The sequence below is a fragment of the Echiichthys vipera genome, assembly GCF_963691815.1.
Source record: "Echiichthys vipera genome assembly, chromosome: 1".
Classification (NCBI taxonomy): Eukaryota; Metazoa; Chordata; class Actinopteri; order Perciformes; family Trachinidae; genus Echiichthys; species Echiichthys vipera.
In genome coordinates, this window is record NC_139826.1 from 16,644,821 (window position 1) to 16,663,874 (window position 19,054).

Below are 19,054 nucleotides of genomic sequence, written 5' to 3' on the forward strand. Positions count from 1 at the left end.
ATACACACAAAGATAAACATGCTGTTATAAACCATATTTCAAAAGCAAATGATTATTTATGAAATAAACACGATGAGGGAGAGGACCAAAAATATGTCGACATAACAAATAAAAAATCAACACATAAGAAACATAAATAAATATTATCCATCTTCTCTTTCACGCAAAAGCTAGGATTCCCCCAAGTTTCAAAATAAACACAAGCACAGAGGGTAGCTTATGAAGACAACTGTAATGGGGTTCATGTTACGGCCAAGACAAGCAGCTCATGGCAGGGTGCCAGAGTCCAGTCCCCCGGCTCCTCCAGCTGTGGATTTTGGTCAGCAGAGTCTCTGGGGTCATTTTGGGCAAATCTAAAGGTTTGGAGCTAATCTTGAGCTAAACAAACATCTGCAAAAGTTGTGGGAGACACACACAGCACGCACACAGACTTACACACATGGAAAAACAAACACGCATACGTACCAGGAGCTGCTGTCCGTACACAAACACATGATTCTTGGCAATGTCTACCCGGTCCCAGGCCAGAGTCAGGACCAGCTGATCGAAGGCAGACGCGTTTGTGCCTGAAATACACAGGTACAGCCACATGGCAACACACGCACAGATATTAATTCACAGGCAAGTAAAGCCTTATTAATTGTGTATTTCCTGTTAGCAGGATTAGAGGGGGTTAGGAGAGCAGGGCCAGGGCAGTAAAACAGTCAATTACACACTAATACAGAAACGCAGCAGATCAGACTACAATGTAAATCCCTGTTCAGTCTACTGCTCACTTCCACACTAATCTGCTTTATTGTCCTCTAGGAGCCATCTGAATCAAATGACCATAATCACTGTGCACAGAATTGATTGTGTGGATGTCAAATGGGAATTTCAATGGATCAAAAACACTAAATTTCAAATAACCTGAGCTCTCAGGTAGTCTGTCTGCTTAAATGTCCACAAAAAAGTGAGATGTATTCAGATTCAAAAACAACAGCAGTGACATTTCTAGTAACCCCTGCCATTTAATACCAGCCTGCTAATTGAATTCAACCAAAGTGGAGGAGAGAAAGATCTTTAAGTACCACATGATATTCTTAAGAGTTTTGTACTGATGGGTCCCTTTGAAGATGAGTTACTGTTTCACCAGGATGACTGCGCCTTAGGAAGACAAATATTTGCCTGTTTGCGTTGTGTGTGTCTGAACCAGTTTCTTCAGACTATCAATCAGCTGCAGTCTCTCACTAATCCCTTGCTTTTGTCAAAATAAACTTGAATTATTACATTTGCTGCACCCACCTACATTCAGTATGAAACACCTCCTTCAGGTAAATAATTTGCTCAATAATTGAAATGAAGAATGCTTGTGTTCTCGCAGCAGCCCGTCAGGAGTAAATAAAAAAAGTTAAGCGGGTATTTTTCTTCTTTCTATTCCAACTGCATTCATACAACATTTAAAAAAACAACACGTCCTCTATAGAGCTGCAAAGATTAATCAATTAGTCGTCAACTTTAAAATGAATTGGCAACTAGTTTGTAAATTGATTAATAATTGTAAGTCAAAGAAAAAAAAAGTTAAATTCTCTTTGTTTGTTTTTTTTTAACTTTATGTCAGTAATATCTTTGAGTTGAGGACAAAATAAGACATCATCTTGGGCTTTGGGAAACACTGATCCACATTTTCCACTATTTTCAAACTATTTATAGACCGAACAACTTATCGATTGATTGAGAAAACATTACCTAAAATTACCAAAATATGCTGCTTGGGTGAATGTCTCTTTCTTTCTCTAACAGACTGATTAAAAGAAGAGCAATAAGACATGCAGCTCAGTGACTGACAGTGTTGGAATGAGGAGGCCCTGTGAACGTGGGCAACATGATCTCTCAGGAACACAAAGAGGAGGGCACACAGGGGGGGAAGCCGTTCTCAAAGCATATCTATATCAGAATGAAAACATTATGGAGTCTTGAAATCTTTATTTCCCAATGCCAACAGCCCTAGTATATGAACCGACCGAGTCAACTTTGTGACTTTTGTGACTCAGTTCCTTTATTAAAGAAGACGGGGTAAGAAGGTTCAGTGAGAAGTCATCTACTAACCTTGGAGTAAAGCCCTCAGAATGGCTACATCAATGTCCTGGTGCTCCTCGGAGCTGATGTGAAACACAGTGATCTGTTTTCCAAGAAACGAGATAGCACTTATAAACATATTCCCACAGATGTTGTGCAGACGTTTCAAGAGTTTGAGATATATATTACTTTATGAAAACGAACGGTGGGACCTTCACAGTTGTCTGTGCAGCATAGATGAAAACTGCTCTATTTTCTCTTATTTCTAAAGAAGCTATTGTTGTTGTTTTTTCAGAAATCGAATGAACTCTGATCTTTGCATGTTTATTTTACTGCTGCACTCATTGAAATGGGCATAAATAAATAAATACTGTAAAAGAAATTAAATGATAAGCTGTGTATGAAAGCGGGTACAAAAATGCATGAATGTACCAATTCTTTGCTCTTCATGCACTCCATCAGAGTCTGAAAGAGATGGATGGCATCACTCTGGCTGAAGTTAAAGGTTTTCTTGATGGTTGCAATGATGTCAGTCTCCACTCCATCAGGAAGACGACTGTAGAAGAATTACAGTATAGCATGGTTACACTGCTCGAACCCACACAGCTGTAAAACACTTAAAATATAGGTTTGATTCCAGCATAAAGTGCTTTGATCTTCAAGAACACTTGACGGGAATGTGTGCAACAGGATTCAGAGATGAGTAATAGATGGCACCTAGACTCCTGTGTATGCAGGGCATGAGGCCTTTATTGTTTATATTATTCATTTTAATACCATGTCCTTCTGGGGAGACGTGTATAAAAGTTAGATTTCATTAATATATATTCTTCTCCCGCACTATACATAATGTGGTTCAGCAGCACTGGGTATTTAGAAATAGAAATACTTTATTGATCCGAGGGGGGAAAAGGTTTCCTGTAATAGGCTATAACAATCCCAACCTTTTTGTTTGAACATAGCAGGGATTGGTTGATTAATTTGTCAGCTAATAAAAAGATATACATCTCAAATAGGAGCTGCATAGAAATAGGCACAACCCTGTTTCCAAAAGATTTTGGGACGCTGTGTACAATGTAAATACAAACTGACTTTTCACCCATTGAAAATATTTTGGTGCATTGTGAAACTTAATATACCACAAAGGAGACCTCAAACTGTTGAGCAGCTGATATCCTACATCAAGCAAGAAAGGGAACACATTCAACTTTCAAAATGAGAGCAGTTGGTCTCCTCAGTCCCCAAATGCTTACAGAGTGTTGTTCAAAATGAACATGTCATTAAAGAAAAAGAAAAAAAAGGCATTTCTTAGTTTTCAGTCTTTGTTCCATTTTCAATTAAATATGGGGTTTCAATGTTTTGCAAATCATTGCAATCGGTTTCTATTTACATTTGACACAGTGTCCCAACTCTTTTGGAAACTGGCTGCAGCTAAACTGCGTCATTATTTGTTTTCTGGATCACTGTCAGAGATAATCAAATAATAAATCAAACAAATTGTTTGTTTACAAGGAATCATTTACAGTTAAGATACAAATTGTGGTTGTTTGCATTTTACAGCAGGATGTTTAAATGTCATTCGCCGATTAAGCCTGCATTAAGACTGCACTCTGTCACAAATTCAACTATTTTCAACTCTTTCATAACAGACTGGGCTGCAGCTGGGTTGTTAGAAGTCCTTCTGGGCCAGAAATAGATTAGAGCCACCAACAAGGCTGCCATCAAAGGAATTGCCAAAAAAAGGGGAAGGAAATCACTGTATTACAGCATCATACTGACATTTATTTTTTTTTACTAATCCTCCAACTTTAACAACTATTTTACCAGAATATATATATATAAAATAAAACATTGCTCATACTTATGCTTGTTTTTTGTTTCTCCATTCATTCCCTCCTTTCCCATTATCTGTCCATTCTTGCATTTGTGATTACTGTACACTCAAAAAAGAAGACTTAAAGAGAATTTGGAGAGATTAAGTGCCTGCACACCAATCACAGCTACCATTTTAACCCCCACCCACCCCTGTCCTCTGTGCGTGTCCTACCCTCCTTCCTCGGTCTGCTTGTGGACGTAGGCCAGAATGTCAGCAGCACGGCCGGTCCCCTCACACACCACCACTGGGACAGGAGGGTTTTCCTGAAGGTATTCTAGCACGGTCAGGATCACATTGGGACCCCCCTCAAAGATGAGTGCCACAACAGGAACACCTTGACCAATCCCTACGAAGAAGAAGAAGAAGAAGAAGAAGAAGAGTCTGCTTAAACTTTCAGTTTATGTTACATCAAAATAGGAAAATATGGCAACTCTTTAATGCTCATCATTAGCAAGATATAAAGGAAGTATAACACCTAATTTAAGTTTGGCACTGTATTAGATGGAATTTTAGCCACTGGCCCAAATTTTAAATCATGTTCAACACTGTGGAGCTGAACCTTTCTTTAGTACAACTTCAAAGCCAGGACCATGACTATAAAATAATATTCCTCAGGTCAAAAATACACTCCAGTTGCAAATGCTGTTTTTTTTTTTTAATCAGTTGAGTTGAGTAATTTTATGGGCCACTGTACTTTGACTAGCAGGAGATGAGTACATCTGTGTTTTTGGTTTTACAGACAAACGAACAATGACTGAATCAGCAGAAGAGCCCCAGATGGTTTTTCTAGATCTAAAACGATCCAGTCTTTCAAGAATCCTAGCAATGGAAAGTGATGAATTGAAGTTTCAGTTTTTCTTACGTGCATGTATTCTTTGGAGGTTGATGTGCTTCTCCAGGTCCCGCCGCAGTTGGACCTCAGCGCCATACTTGCCCACTGTCCCATCATCCACAAGGAGGAAGTGTGAATGCACATTGTTGAGAACGTTTAGTTTGCTGAGAGGGTTCAGCAGCGTCTGATACGGAGCGATAATCTGCAGGGTGGAGGTGAGCAGGCAGCGCAAGGGGAGAAAATAAGAGAGTTTGGGGAAAAGAAAAAAGAGAATGACTTCTGTAACCTTCACAAAACAATCCACACGATGACAAAATCTCTGCAATCATGAAAAGACTCAACATTAAAGAGATAAGAGAGGTTATCAGGTATCTTAGGACTTGCTGTTGATTTTGATATAATCTTGAACAAATGAGAGTTGTGTCTTACGTCTCTGCCGATGAGATCATTCCGGTTTTCAATGACTCCCCAGGGTGCGATGCCAATAGTGCAAATTTTCTTTGATGATCTTGAACAGTGTTCTTTGAGAGCATCTCCCACATGCTTCGCCACACCTTTAGGAAGGAAGGTTACGTTAAACAATCAATAAACTTTCAGTATTTCAGTTATGTTTTTTTTTACCATTTTATATTTAAACATTGTTTCTAGCGGCATCTTTGGCAGTAAGATGTTGTTGCAGGTGAGCCTGTTCTTTCAGAGCCCTCCATCTTGTCAGGTTCAAGGTCACTGCGTTGACGTTTTTTTGCTCTTTTGTAAACTTTATTGAAACACATTTACCTCTTTACTTCCAGTCCGTCCCCTATATGTTCCCCTCTTAAATCCATACACACACACCTGTTCCCACTACACTTCTGCTCTTACTACAAGCCTGACTCAGAAGTTTAAAGTTCCCCATTTTCCGATTACAAGTGAACGCAGCTTAACCGTGACGATCTCGGCCGAAAACCAACTATTTATTTACTTTCGGTAGATGGTTACTTAGAAAAGGCAATTAAATAGATCAAAATCTTAAGGAGTATAAGGAGTTTAAATTTTTTTATTGCTAATTAACCTTTGTAATGCCGCATTTAAAATTCCCTTCAACATACAGTAAATATTTCCTATAAATCTGTGACCAGTGAAAGTGTGCTAGATACTGTAGATTCCATTAACAATGCATGTAGAAAGAAATAGCCCAGACAGCCGAGCTCCTGTGACCAAAATCCACAACAAGAACATTAGTTGTGGGGTTGTTTGTGAACCACAATCCTCAGCTAATGGATCTCATGGATTCAGCAGTAATTTGTGATCCAGGAGACCATCCCAACTGGTCAGGGTGCCAGAGGCATTAAAAGTAATCACTGGCCTGGGTAATTGACCCTGTGAGTAATGATTTAAACACTATGATCAGACCACACCATCTTAACGTAGAGCTGTGGCTGCAGACACACCTCGCCCACGACACACAGCCAAATGACACGCTTTGAGCCCAGTATTACAACTTCTGCTTCATCAGCGCATCAGACACTGATGGTGGCTGGGTGTTTGTGCGAGTTTGAGTACAATGTAAGTGTAGCCGAGTGTTTCTTTAGGAACTATGTAAGGGAGCAGGGGATGAAAGTAAGAGTTATTTAGCTGCCGTATTTATTCAACAACAAAAATACCAATTCTTTTGAGAAGGCAGTTTCACATTGACACGTTTGCTGTCTTACTTTCCCATCACCTAAACATTTATCCCTTTCTTGTTTGTTATTTTTCAGTCAAGACAAAATAATCATGCAATGGTGTATGTGTATGTGCATGCAATGTTTATACAGTAAGCAAATGGATTGGGGTCTTGTGAACTTATGTGCAAGTGTACCTCTGTTTATGTTTAATGTATGGATGCATGTTTGTATATCATTTGCATACTAGTTAAGGTTATGGTCATGCACTTTATACCTGATATCAATTTAAGTTTAATTATCATTATAAACTATATCTGTATATATATATGCATGTTCTTTTCTGTCAACATGAGCTAATAAAAACTCTCTCTCTCTGACTACAAACCTGTGTTGACCCCTCCAGTGAGGATCCAGGCCCCGGTGGTGACTGCAGCTTTGATGAGGCCCTTGCCCACCACCTGCTTGAGGCGTGGGTGGAGCTCAAAGTTCTGAACTCCTCCATGGACAGAGATGAGGATCTTAGGAAGTTCTATATGCCACTCCTTCAGCATCAGCCGCAGGATGCTCTCTGGCCGCGAGTCGTGGGATAAACGCACATACTGCACACATTTGCATTGACACAAGAGAAGTATGTTCACATGTACACATAAAGCAAAGAAAAGCACCATAACGTCTAAAACATCCGAGCAGCTTAAACCAACAAACGTATGGTTGAAAAATCACTAACTTACAATTTTATATTAACCAGTAATAAAGACTTGAGACAGACCGTTTCTCCTTTTTGTTATTTCCTGTTTGTTGGTTAACAATAGCATACCAACACAAGGTTATTCTTGATTTTTGTTTTTAACTAATTTAAGAAATCCTGTCTCTTTCATTATTACACAGGGTTTAATGTATGTAAATAATGTTCACAATGAGTCTACACACATTGTCATAGAAGAAAACACCTTAAAATACTGTGTGTAAAACCATTTTACTACAGTCCATATCACAATTAAAAGACTCACAAGCTGTCATTTTACACGAACAATATGCCCTCCAGCAGAAAAGAATTTGCCCTCCTACCTTGGCTCTGTATGAGTGAGACCCTCCCTGGAAATTGATGACACCATAGGCGTCAGTGGGGCTCGCCTCTGTGTGTTTTTCCACCGACCACTCCTCCAGCTCGGGCATGGACAGGTTAGGGTTTTCACCCAGCTTCACATCCGAGTACTTCGTGGCCAAGCTGGCTGTGAAGCCAACATGCTGCCGCACCAGCCGCCCACAGCAGCATCTTGAAGGTGAACAGAATCACTTTTAATTGATTCAATAATATTGTTATTCATTTCAATACTTTTTAGCGGTGATGTTGCAAAACACAGCCGATATAAGTGAATATTATTAATATTATTATTAATAGTACATATAAATTATGTTTAAGAAACGTATAAATAACAAGGCAAAACTGACAAAAATTACATTTTGTCCAGGAGGTGCAGCTTTAGCTTTGGTATTTTATCCGATGGGGCTCTAGGTGTGAGCGCAAATATCCAATTCAGTCTTTAAACGGAGTATACCCTGCCAGCTCCCTAGTACAAAGACCAAGTAATTTCTGAGTGGGCTGATGTGTAAACACAACCGCTCATTCTCTGCTCTATTCTAGGAGTGACAACCTGTCTTGATGACGTTTATACCATGCGTCGTCTAAGAGCAGAGCAAAACAAATTCTGCGAATGGGGGTAAAAAGGGTGATTTACACAAAGATGGCAATGAAAACGAGCTTCGGTAACTTGTCAGTAAGGATGAACACCGAAAATCATCAGACAAATTCAAGAAACAGTTTTGATGGCGCTCTGTATTCCGCGTCATGTCTTCCCCCTGCACACTCTACCCAGACGCCACCCCCGTGGTCTAAATCAAACAGAGTATTTCCAGTAAGTGAGAATGCATCTGACAGAGAATCTCCAGCTGTGTGCTGCATGTGTGAAAGAGAAACTCCTAGGACTATCTCCTAGGAGACCCGATTCTCCAGACATTATCCGGGCTTTTTCTGTGAAAACTTCTTAGGGTTGTCACAATACCAGAATTTAAGACTTTGAAAGAAACGTAATTTATATCTATTTTAGACAGGAAGTTGAGATGCGGTCAACAGACAGTGTTGAGTTTGTTCATGTCTGACTGACCAGGAATTTTCCTAGTCGACCAGTAGTACTCATTCAGGTACATTAGTGGAAAGTTTTGGATATCATTCCTCATTTATTTGCCACCATGACAATGGACCCCCATAAATCTTTGTTCGGTCCTCCAAGTATATCTTGCATATAGATACGAGACAACGGCAGCTAGGCTCAAAGCAAACTAGCGTGGCCTGCTGCTAAGTGCGCCCAGCCACTTCCTGTGTCGGCCCTTTCTAATTCAATTCCGACATGGTTGAATTTGATAGGTTTTGATTTATTTTAAAAAGGTGCAGTTCTAATAAAGTTAATCGTTTTTTTTTTTTCTTGACCAAGCAACCAATGAAATCTAGTCCGACCAACGATCTTTCTAGTCGACTACATTTAGTCGACTATAAGGGGACAGCCCTGTATTCTATATACATATACGTCAAAACTGTAGTAAAAGAGTTGTTATACTGTCAATATGAATGTTAAAAGACCTTTTTTTTTTTTTTAATGCGAGCCGCTCGTGTGTCGCAGTAAAAACCGACGACACCTCTGTTCTATAGCTGACGTACAGCTGACGGATATAGCTTTCTGATAAAATTGCTGCTAAAAAAATTGATGGTTACTGAAATGAATCTTGAAATGAGAAGCCTGTTTTTGCCTACCTCTCTCTAAAATAAAAGACACATTGTTTTTGGAAAGAGTATCAAGTGGTAAATCGTTCCATATTACCACTGTAAACCGTAAATGTGAGAATGTACATTCGGGCACTAAACATTACCATCTGAAACATCCAAATCTAAAATTTCATCCTTATAAAAGGTTATAAGTTAAGTTAAAAGTTTTTTTTGTTTTGTATTCAGACCTCCTTTAATTACCTGACACACAAAGTCTAGGGGCTAAATGTTTCCTGTTCAGTGAAATTACACTGCAAAAGAATTTTCCTGCAGGCCTTTTCTGCTGTAAAGTAAGTGGTTACCACGGATTCTCTCAGGCTAATCCTGTCAGGTAACAAAGAGGGGGAACAAAGACTAGACAAATACTTACCGGACTAGCTGTTGGCAAATCTGGCATCCTGGAAGGCACCTGGAATGAGTTTTACAGCAACAAAATTAGTCAATGATGAAGTAGGAGTACATTTGCAAAGATACAAAGATCGTTAAAATGGTCTGATCTCTCCCAGTGAGAAGAAAGCTCTCGGTAGACAAAGTTTGAGAACATTAATTTATCAGTCAGCTGGGCAGGCAGCCCAGTTAGATTGGCCTTTAACCATGAGGCATTGTGAAACCTGCCAAGGGGACTCTCACTATGATCAGTCACATGCAGGCCTCTGGCCCAATGTTAAGTGGGCCAATGTACACTAACACCTCCGAATCATCTTCTAGCAGCAGCACATATTGTAGTTAGCAGAGAAAATCCAATGGCAAATAATTGATGCAAAAGAAAACAAAGGGAAAGATTAGCCCAGTATCATTGTGAGTTGACAAGAGGAAAAGAATGCAGCTTTTTGAAAGTATAACTAAAAACAGAAATGACACACACAAAAGGAGGTGGGTAAACAGTAAATGCACACAACTGTGGGGAACTACTTAATATCAAACAACCAAGAAGTTTACAAAAAAATTGTTTTTTTTTTAATAACTTCTACACCAGGTACTGTACCTTTAATCGAGCCATTTCATGTGTTCTTCTCATGCACACATGGGACATGAGTGGTCTGCATGCTGAGCAAATAGGAAGCCTCCCTCACTATTTGAACAGTGCTTTGTAATATTCCATTAACTTTACACACACATGACCACAGTAAATAATATTTTGACAATTTAAAATAGTTAATAATAATTTAAATATAACAGTACACAAAAATGGGATTCAGATTTGACTGAACCTAATAAGTCATCCACCTGAGGAAATTCAGACTGATAGAAAAAATCCACTTCTAAGAAGAGATGATACACAGGGCCATCACTGGTCTTCCCCTCCCCTTCAATCTACACTGCAATTACAGTGACAGACATAAACATTCAAATTATGTGGAAACAGACTCATTTACTCTTTGGAGAGTAGTGGTTAGGGTTTGGGCCTACTTTAACACACATCATACGATTACACCGTTTCCATGGCTACCACCGAAAGGCACACTACAGTGCGTGTAAGCACATACCTGTGGGGGTCCTTTGACACTGGAAGTATGTACACACATTCCCGCTTGGTGAAAGTGCTTTCTATCCAGGGTTTCTGGGACTGTGGAAAAAAGAGAAACAGTTGCATATTGTGAGCAGCGGAGAGCAGCTGATGTTCCTTTTTTATGTGTGCATTTAAAGAATTCAAGCAGCCAAAGAAAATTGCGCCCTGTGGATATAAAGAAACAATGCTCATCTGTGGAGCAATTTAGTCCTCGTACAAACAGCGCTGACATTTTATCCATTGTCGTTTCACAAAGACCAGGAGAGCGAGTAAAAAGAACATGGGGATAAATCAAAAGTGGTAAGCTTTCTGTTTCACTTTAGTTAGAACAATTTTCTCTGAAAATAATGGAACATCCTAAAAGGGGGCTTGTAACCCCTTAATCCAGGATTTAGTCCATGAAAATGACAGGGATTAGAAGTTTTAATAAATAAAAATATAAGAAGTCAATATGTAAAATTAGGACAACTATAGTTCAGGAAGCAAGTCAAACACAGGTGCCTGCCGATGTTACAAACTGCAATAAAAAGCTGTTTCTTTAAAACAAGGATTTATGTTGCAGGAATGTTTTCAATTAAATGCCTCAACGTTCCCCCAGTACAGCTCAGAGTGATTAGCACCATTAATCCCTCGAAGCACAAAGAGGAAAACCTGTAAACACCATCACCTGCTTTACACCAAAGCGTTTCAACTATTCCTGCAACTCAAACAATGGTATTACAACAACGCGGCAGTTACCAGCAAGTCATTTTCTGCTGAAGCAAATTATTCTCTCTAGTCAACGTTTCTGTGTGGTTAAATATAAACAGCAGAGAAGCAGAAGTGACTTGCAATAAAGCTACATGTTCCATGTCTAAAATTAAATAAGTCATTTTATGGCTCCCTAAAGTCACGTATCTCTGGGGCCAGGAGTCCCATCCAAATGGCGTTTTTTTACGGAAACATCTTAACAAACCGGTCATCCCGCCGCTTGACCATTGACACCGAGCCACTGAGTGTGTACCTGGATGTGCTCCTCATCATCTCCGTGTTTAAGGGCTTTGTACAGGAACATGCCAAGGCTTCTTCATGCATCTCCTGGACAAACCACAGTCACCGCAGCCTCCCCTGAGAACTGGATCATCACCAACAAATCACTACACTTCTCTTGGTCTCCAAATTTCCATACGGGTCTCAAAGTCTACAGCCAGGCTGTTAGAATACAGATCCGGCCTGAGTTAAAAGCTGAGTGATCAGTGAGAGGTTGCAGCCTCCAAGCTCCATCCACGGTTAATCTGTAAGAAGTTGCTCAGGGGGCAGATGAATGTGTCTGAGACCAACTAGATATTATACCTAGGCTCTGGAGAAAGAGACGAGGGAGGCGGGGGTTTGGGAGAGGATTAGTGGATGGGCAGAGGCCTCAATGATATACACCAAGTTGTCTACTGAGTACAAACCAACTGTGATTCATGCAGTACACACAAAACCTCTCCCAACAACAAGCCCCGCACTTACACTTTAAGAGGCCTCTATTATTTTGAAACTCATTTCCAAAAGAACGGCATTAACAAAAACGTAATCCATATCCACATATTTACATAATGCAGTGGTTTTTTGATGTTCACACCTGAAAAAAACGTGCATCGGGAGTGTCGACACAAAAGAAATCCTGATAGATTAAACCTTTTTCCTCTCACAGTAGTGGCAGCAGTGCTGGAGAACATTTATGAGTTGGTGGATGATGACATCAAAGTCAACAAAGGTTGCTTTAAAGCTGAAGTTGGTTAACCTGACTCCACCAGTTGGATTGATTCGCATTATTCGCATTTGCTCTGCATATTCATCTGGGAACTCTCGGTTGGAGATCTTTTTGGGAAGAGGCAGAAATACTGGTTGCTAATTGGATAAATCATCTGTCTATCACCACCTATGATGGGGATAGACATGCCAAAACAACAAATCAGAATCCACAAAGCGTATGACGTACTAACGGAGCGTTGAGGCAAAGTCGGTAAAGGATATTTGCCGTTTTTGTAGCGTGAATTTACGGATAAAAGGCACAATTACAGTCGCCCGGTCCATATTCCAAGAGAAGGATCCAAGAGAAAAAAATGTGAGGGAGCAGCTTGCTCCACAGCTGTGCTCATCTCATCCGTGGAAACTACCGTTGTTTACACTGAACAGTCGCTTCTTGTCGCGTCAGCCTCCAAACCAACACTGACTGGTTCAGTAGCTTGGGCAACCTTCTTCAAATTTTCTCTGCCACAGGTTACCAGACTGATCTGCTCAATGGAGCTTGCGAGATCAGGATGGTCCCGTGAGGCTAAAAGTTGGTTGCTTTATTTATAAAAATACTTTTTTCATATTTCCTTAAACTGTCACCATATGCCTACAGCACAATGTGTCTGCTCCTAATGGCATCTGCTAGATTCCACTGCGCCTGACCTCAACCAATCACAGCCAAGGAGTCTCTGACCCCTTGTTAACTTCCTGTCAGCTGATGGCATTCACATACACTGCAACAGGAAATAAACTAGGGCACATTTAGAATGTCTATATTTAAATCTTTGAAAAGGACTATACCTGCTCACGAACTCCAATCAAACTGTGAAATACAGCGTAGCAAATATGAATCGAGATTCTGGTACCTTTTTAAATATTTCAGTGAATCATCTAGTAAAATTAGAAAGTTTGTCTGGCTGGTCGGTTGGTGGGCGGGGCTTTGTTTTGTTTCGACTTGGGCACAGTAGCCTTGGTAGGTTTGATTTTGGTGCAAATAAGCGGGCGCTGTAAGAAACACTATAGTCAATGTTTACTTCTTAACTAAATCAATCAATCTCAGCAGCAGCATTTATATCGTGTTTAAATTTAACTCTGTAGCCAGCCTAACATGTGTTGGTTATGTTGTCAGTTGTATGGTTATGCACTTCACGCACATACTGTTCAGATTTACTTAATATATGAAGTGAAGACATTGAAGGAATTTAATAAAACAATATTAAGTGTATTTTTTGGTGAGACATGGATGCTTCACACACACATCTTCAACCTGACAGTATAGATCTTTACAATCACCAATCACCTCAAGACATGTTCAGTATCCAACCACATGTCTTCTGTTCCTGGGTTATGGCACTGAAAAACATTATAACATCACAGTGAAGCTGACCTTTGACCTTTTGGCTATAAAATGTCATCACTACATTCTTTTTATACTATTAGACATTTGTGTGAAATTATGTCATTATTATTATGGAAATCTTGAGTTATGGCCAAAAATGCATTTCATGAGGTCATAGTGACCTTTGACCTCCAATTTATCCTTGAGTCCAAGTGAACATTTGTGCCAAATTAGAATAAAATCCCTCAAGAGGTTTGTGAGATATCACCTTCACAAGAATGGGGTGGACGGACAACCTGAAAATATAATGTGGCGTGGGGGCATAAGAACACTGGTGTCGTCGTGATCAAACAAAGTGTTAATGAGGCCGATGAAGCAGGGCTGTGCTCAAAAGTGCTAACCTGTAACCATGGCACCGGAGAATGTCAGGTAACAAAAGAGTTGAACACTTCAGCACCCCTGCCAACAACACACACACACACACACACACACACTCCCACACACTCCCACTTCCTCACTCCCTCCCTCTTCCTCTCTGAGCTGCAGGTTTTATGATTATTTTGTTCCTGTAGGAAATACAACCCAGCACCTTTCCATCTCCCTTGGTTCAACAATGTAGGACGCCGAAGGTGTGTGTGTCTGCGGTCATGTTCGTCTGCACCAACATGTGTTTGTGTAAGTGAATGTTCGTACAGTCACACACACACACACACAAACTGAGCTCCCCCCCACCCCCAACAATGTAGGCTGGTCGACCCATCATTCCTCTGGCCTTGTCTGACGTAATACGGGGTGAGATAACATCTGGCTTGGCAATTCTATTACCCATTAGAAAGAGTGGAGGATATAAGGGTCAGCACTTTAGTGTGAGCAGTAGCCAAAGAGAAGAGTGGTTCCCAGAGAACTAACAGAACCGGTTTTATTTTTTACCCTTTACTTGAAGAAATGGTTTTCCAAGTGTACTGGCAACAATATGTCTTCAATGAGTTTCCCACTCCTCGTAATGGAAGATAGAAATATCACATGGTTTACCACAACAAGAATTACAATTGAAACACTGGTTTATGGCTATACGTAGTTATAACTAGAACTAGGGCAACCTCCACGGTACAGTGAGCTAAAGCTCCTGTCATGAGTTTCTCCATGCCATAACCTTAATTCCTCACCGCTGTTTCGCTTTGTATCAAGTCACATCACAGGGGAAATGCAGTTTTACCTCAACACTCCCAGAGGCAGGGCTCGACAGTAACAGTTGCCAGGTAGCAACCATTTTGAGGAATTGGCAACTTTGGCCTTTGGTTGCAATCAGTGACATCCACTATGTAATGTAAAATATAAGGACAGCAAACAGCAAAATGGGTACACAAAATACATTTTTTAATATTTGTTAGTGATGTTTAAAACTGCTGTTACAGTCAAAACCAGAACACGCTGCATGTGACAGGCGTCTGAAATCAAAAGTAGCTTATTAATTTACTGTAATAAACCCTTACTGTAATAAAGCTTCTATCCTTTTAAGTCACATTTTCATTACCAAGCTGATGTATAGCTGCGTAGTATTATAACTACTCAAAATATAAAGTGACTAAAAATGGCAACCATATTTTCAGTTTCAGCAACCAAAAGCTGATGCCTGGTTGCCAGCTTGGCAACCACATATTAAAGTTAGTTTTAGTAATAAAAAGTGTTAGTTAGATAAAATAAAAATCTGGACATATCCCTGAACATAGGGCTGGACAATATGGCTAAAACATTCTATCCCAATAGACCATTTCATGTCTTGATAGCATGCTCTCTGGTAATTCAATATACTGTACATCATAGAGCTTTTTTAAATTTGTAAACATGAAATGGAATTCCATTAAAAAAGGTCTATTTGACACTGAAACTGAGAAGCAAGAGAGGACAGCAGTCAACATCGGCAACTACGGCCATGAATTACTTTTTTACATAGGCTTCTACTCAAAGGTCCAGTAAGTATTCCCTCACGGGCTGGACCCGCACTGCCAGTTACACGGTAGAGTCAAAATTCCCACCATAGCGCAAATTCCTACAGGTGTACTCTCTATTCTGTTTATACTGTACATCCCTAGTTGCAGACCTACAATCAAAACAGGAAACTAAAGAGTGCCAACAGGTGCTGATCTCAGACAAAGTCAAGTCCCAAATCATTTGAGACCAACCTTAAGTAAGTCTTTCCTCCACAGCAGAGAAGGTCTCAAGTAAACAAAACAAAGTGGTAGTCACAACTTTATCATGTCTCTGAATAATGAGCTGGAAGGAAGTAAAGAAGGAAAATCAGTTCATACAGTCATGAGACCAAAGTGTGACAGCTCCCCGGCTCTCACCCATGGGTCCCCAGGGCAGAGCTCTGACTACACAGCACGAGCTGATACCGTGCTGGCATGCCACCCTGAGTCCTACCTCCAAGCAGCTATATAACCTAGTAATGTAAGGCATGTGATGGCTATTCTTTTCAACATCTGGTGCTCATGGTTATGTGAGCCAATGAAAACCTACGTTAAATCAGTCACAGAATAGGAGAAAGCAGCAGGGACAGTGCCACGTTACTGCTTCTAAACCTCTCTGCTTCAACAACAAAGAGAGGGACGACTAAGAGAGTAAACAAAATAGCATGCCTCTCTTTGCACATATTAAATAATACCTACACAATATCTGCAACATAAGAGATATAAGAGATTTTAAATTGGAATTCCCTCAAGTGCTCTTTGGGTAGTACAAAGCGCATGCAAGTCAGCTGCGTGCCTGACCAGAAGCTACAGCACTGCAGAGGGAGGGGAAGCAATGTGGGGGATCAGCTGGATAAGATCTACAGGGGAGCACTGGATTCATAAAATCAAAAAACTGAGACTGTGACCAATTTTTTTTTTTTAGAAAACCCAGTGCAGGGCCACTGAACAAATTTTTTTTTTTAGAAAACCCAGTGCTGGGCCACTGACACACACACACACACACGCACACACACACGCATGCACGCACACACACATGAGCTGATGACCAGTTCAGCCATCCACTATTACATAAGAGACTGTGACATGCAATAATAAACCTCTATTACTGATTAGTGCTATTGATCAAATCACGACGACTGAGCAGCACTGGTTCATCAGCATTAGTTCATCAGACTGCTCAGAGCAGCAGCAGCAGCACAGGAGTGCTCCTCGTGTAAGCTGGGGCATGTGACCGGCTCAGGCCAGCACTGTTGGAAATAAGACAGGCTCTGGTGTCTCAGCAAAACCATCTTAGATATCATCAGTAATGACATTTCTTCATCTTACAGGCTACAACACGGTTCAATGATAACATCTGCCGACTCCTGAATGCATCCGGCTGCTTGGCCATCACATCCGCATTAGTAATTACTTGTTTTTAGGCACTGTGAGTCTGTCTTATGATAGCTGCCTAAATGTGCCCCATTCTAAAATAAGGTTAGGTGATAGAAATGTGTCTACTGTGAGAGACACGCTTCAGACCATGGCGTCTCTCACTTTAATATCACGGGGGCTATGAGGCCATTCATTGTTGGCAATACTGCAGATTAATGAGCAGCACTGATGGATATAAATAGTATGATTCTTGCATTTATGTAATAATGAACCATTTTTTTGTCAGGTCTTCCCATCTCATCATTTACGCTTGCTTTTCGATCAAGTGTACTATATTACACATGCATAAATACCATTGTGCCGTGTTAGAGGTTTTTGATCTGTGTTGCTTACTACTAAACTACCATCACACTGTTTGGATTTAAACGGACTGTTACTATCCAAGTACTGGGTATAGTTGATGTTGTCAAATGCTACTGTGTAATAACAACACTGTGTGGTCAATAATGACTCACACCTTTGGCTAAATGTCATCTTCTCTCTCTCTCCATTCACCCTGAGCTCCTCAGGCGGTTAGACCAGAGAGGACTAGACAGGAAATCCTTGGGAAAGGAGGAGGCCGTGAATATGAAGAGGAACAAGTTACAACTAACAAACACTCATTTTGAGACAAAGTCTTTAGCAGGCCTAAAACATTAAACTCTCACCAGACAGCAAACAGTCATGAGTGGGCGTACAGAGGTCTAACCAAAAGGTCTGAGACACTTAATGCATTATTTCACATCACTTGGCGGAATAAAGCCTTCAGTTTAAACGGACTTGGCAGCCACTCAAGCTGGCATTGACTTGTTACTGGCAATGACAGCAGCAGGTCTTGTCCGACATCTGAGACATGTGGCACAAATGTGTCTCAAACCCGTGCCAGCTGCTCTGAAGTGGCCTCTTCTTTCTGTTTAGTCTGGTGGTGAAGAGAGAATCGGTCTCTTGTTCTCTCATGGCAAAGAAACCGCTGCTAACATCAGCCAAGCTACCGAAGCTAGTTAGCTTAGGTGAAGTACCTTTAGCATTGAGCGCTAGCGAGCTAGCAGTTTAGCCTGCTAACGTCACGCCCGTGTGTGATTTTGGGGGTTTCTTGCTACATGGTGTGTCACTGTTTACACGTATTACTGTGGAGTCACGGAGTTTAAGCAGTACAGCCACAGACAGCCAGTAGACGCAGGGCTCTCGGCTGGGTGCCTGACGGGAAGAAGGCAGCATGCACGGGGGGGGACCTGCCACTCAAAGCCCCCGATCAGTCACGACGGTGCTCAGAGCCAATTTGACAACACTATAAAAGTCAGAAGACCACTCAGAGAGGATCACGTACCATTCTCTTCACCGTTGAGACTCAGGAAGAGCTGCGTCGTGGCTTTTATCCATCTATCGGCGGTGCTCTCGGTTAGCCTTGGAAGGAAAGCCCGGTGGACGTTGGAGAGATCCGCTTCGGCTGCAGCTCCAACGGAAGGTTGCTTTTTCATAATTGTGCGACTCCAGACTGACGCTGCGTGACGAGCCGGCTGACTCAGCCAGCACTCCGTCACGTGGCTGAGGCGGAGCCAGCGGCCACATGTGCGCTTTGTTTTACTTCCGAAGGATTCAAAAAAACACACACATTGTTTTGATTGATCATAAGAATTAGCAACTTTCGTCAAACTGAAACTGGAATTACTGTTTCTCCATTGTATACATGCTGAAGCTCCAACTACTCACTCCTCTCACAAGAGGAAATAGGATGCTTGGTGTTATTTATGAAGGACATTCAGAGTGACTTGATTTTGAACAATATCATACTGGTGGCAACGTTTTTCATCCATGCCTCCTCCTA

The 19,054-nt window shown here is 40.9% G+C and overlaps 1 protein-coding gene across 1 annotated transcript; it reads right to left on the reverse strand.

Annotated features, from left to right (window-relative positions):
* Positions 1 to 4,101: 4,101 nt before the first annotated feature.
* Positions 4,102 to 18,699, reverse strand: LOC310952665 (transient receptor potential cation channel subfamily M member 7-like; the record flags this gene model as incomplete). Its single annotated transcript, XM_083921334.1, has 8 exons — positions 18,557 to 18,699; positions 10,721 to 10,800; positions 9,604 to 9,642; positions 7,481 to 7,688; positions 6,798 to 7,011; positions 5,196 to 5,320; positions 4,797 to 4,968; positions 4,102 to 4,280 (listed from the first exon to the last, which is right to left on the reverse strand). Exons 1-8 carry the CDS (start codon positions 18,557 to 18,559, stop codon positions 4,102 to 4,104), a joined length of 1,020 nt encoding a protein of 339 aa, XP_083777460.1. The 5' UTR covers positions 18,560 to 18,699.
* Between the last annotated feature and the right edge of the window lie 355 nt (positions 18,700 to 19,054).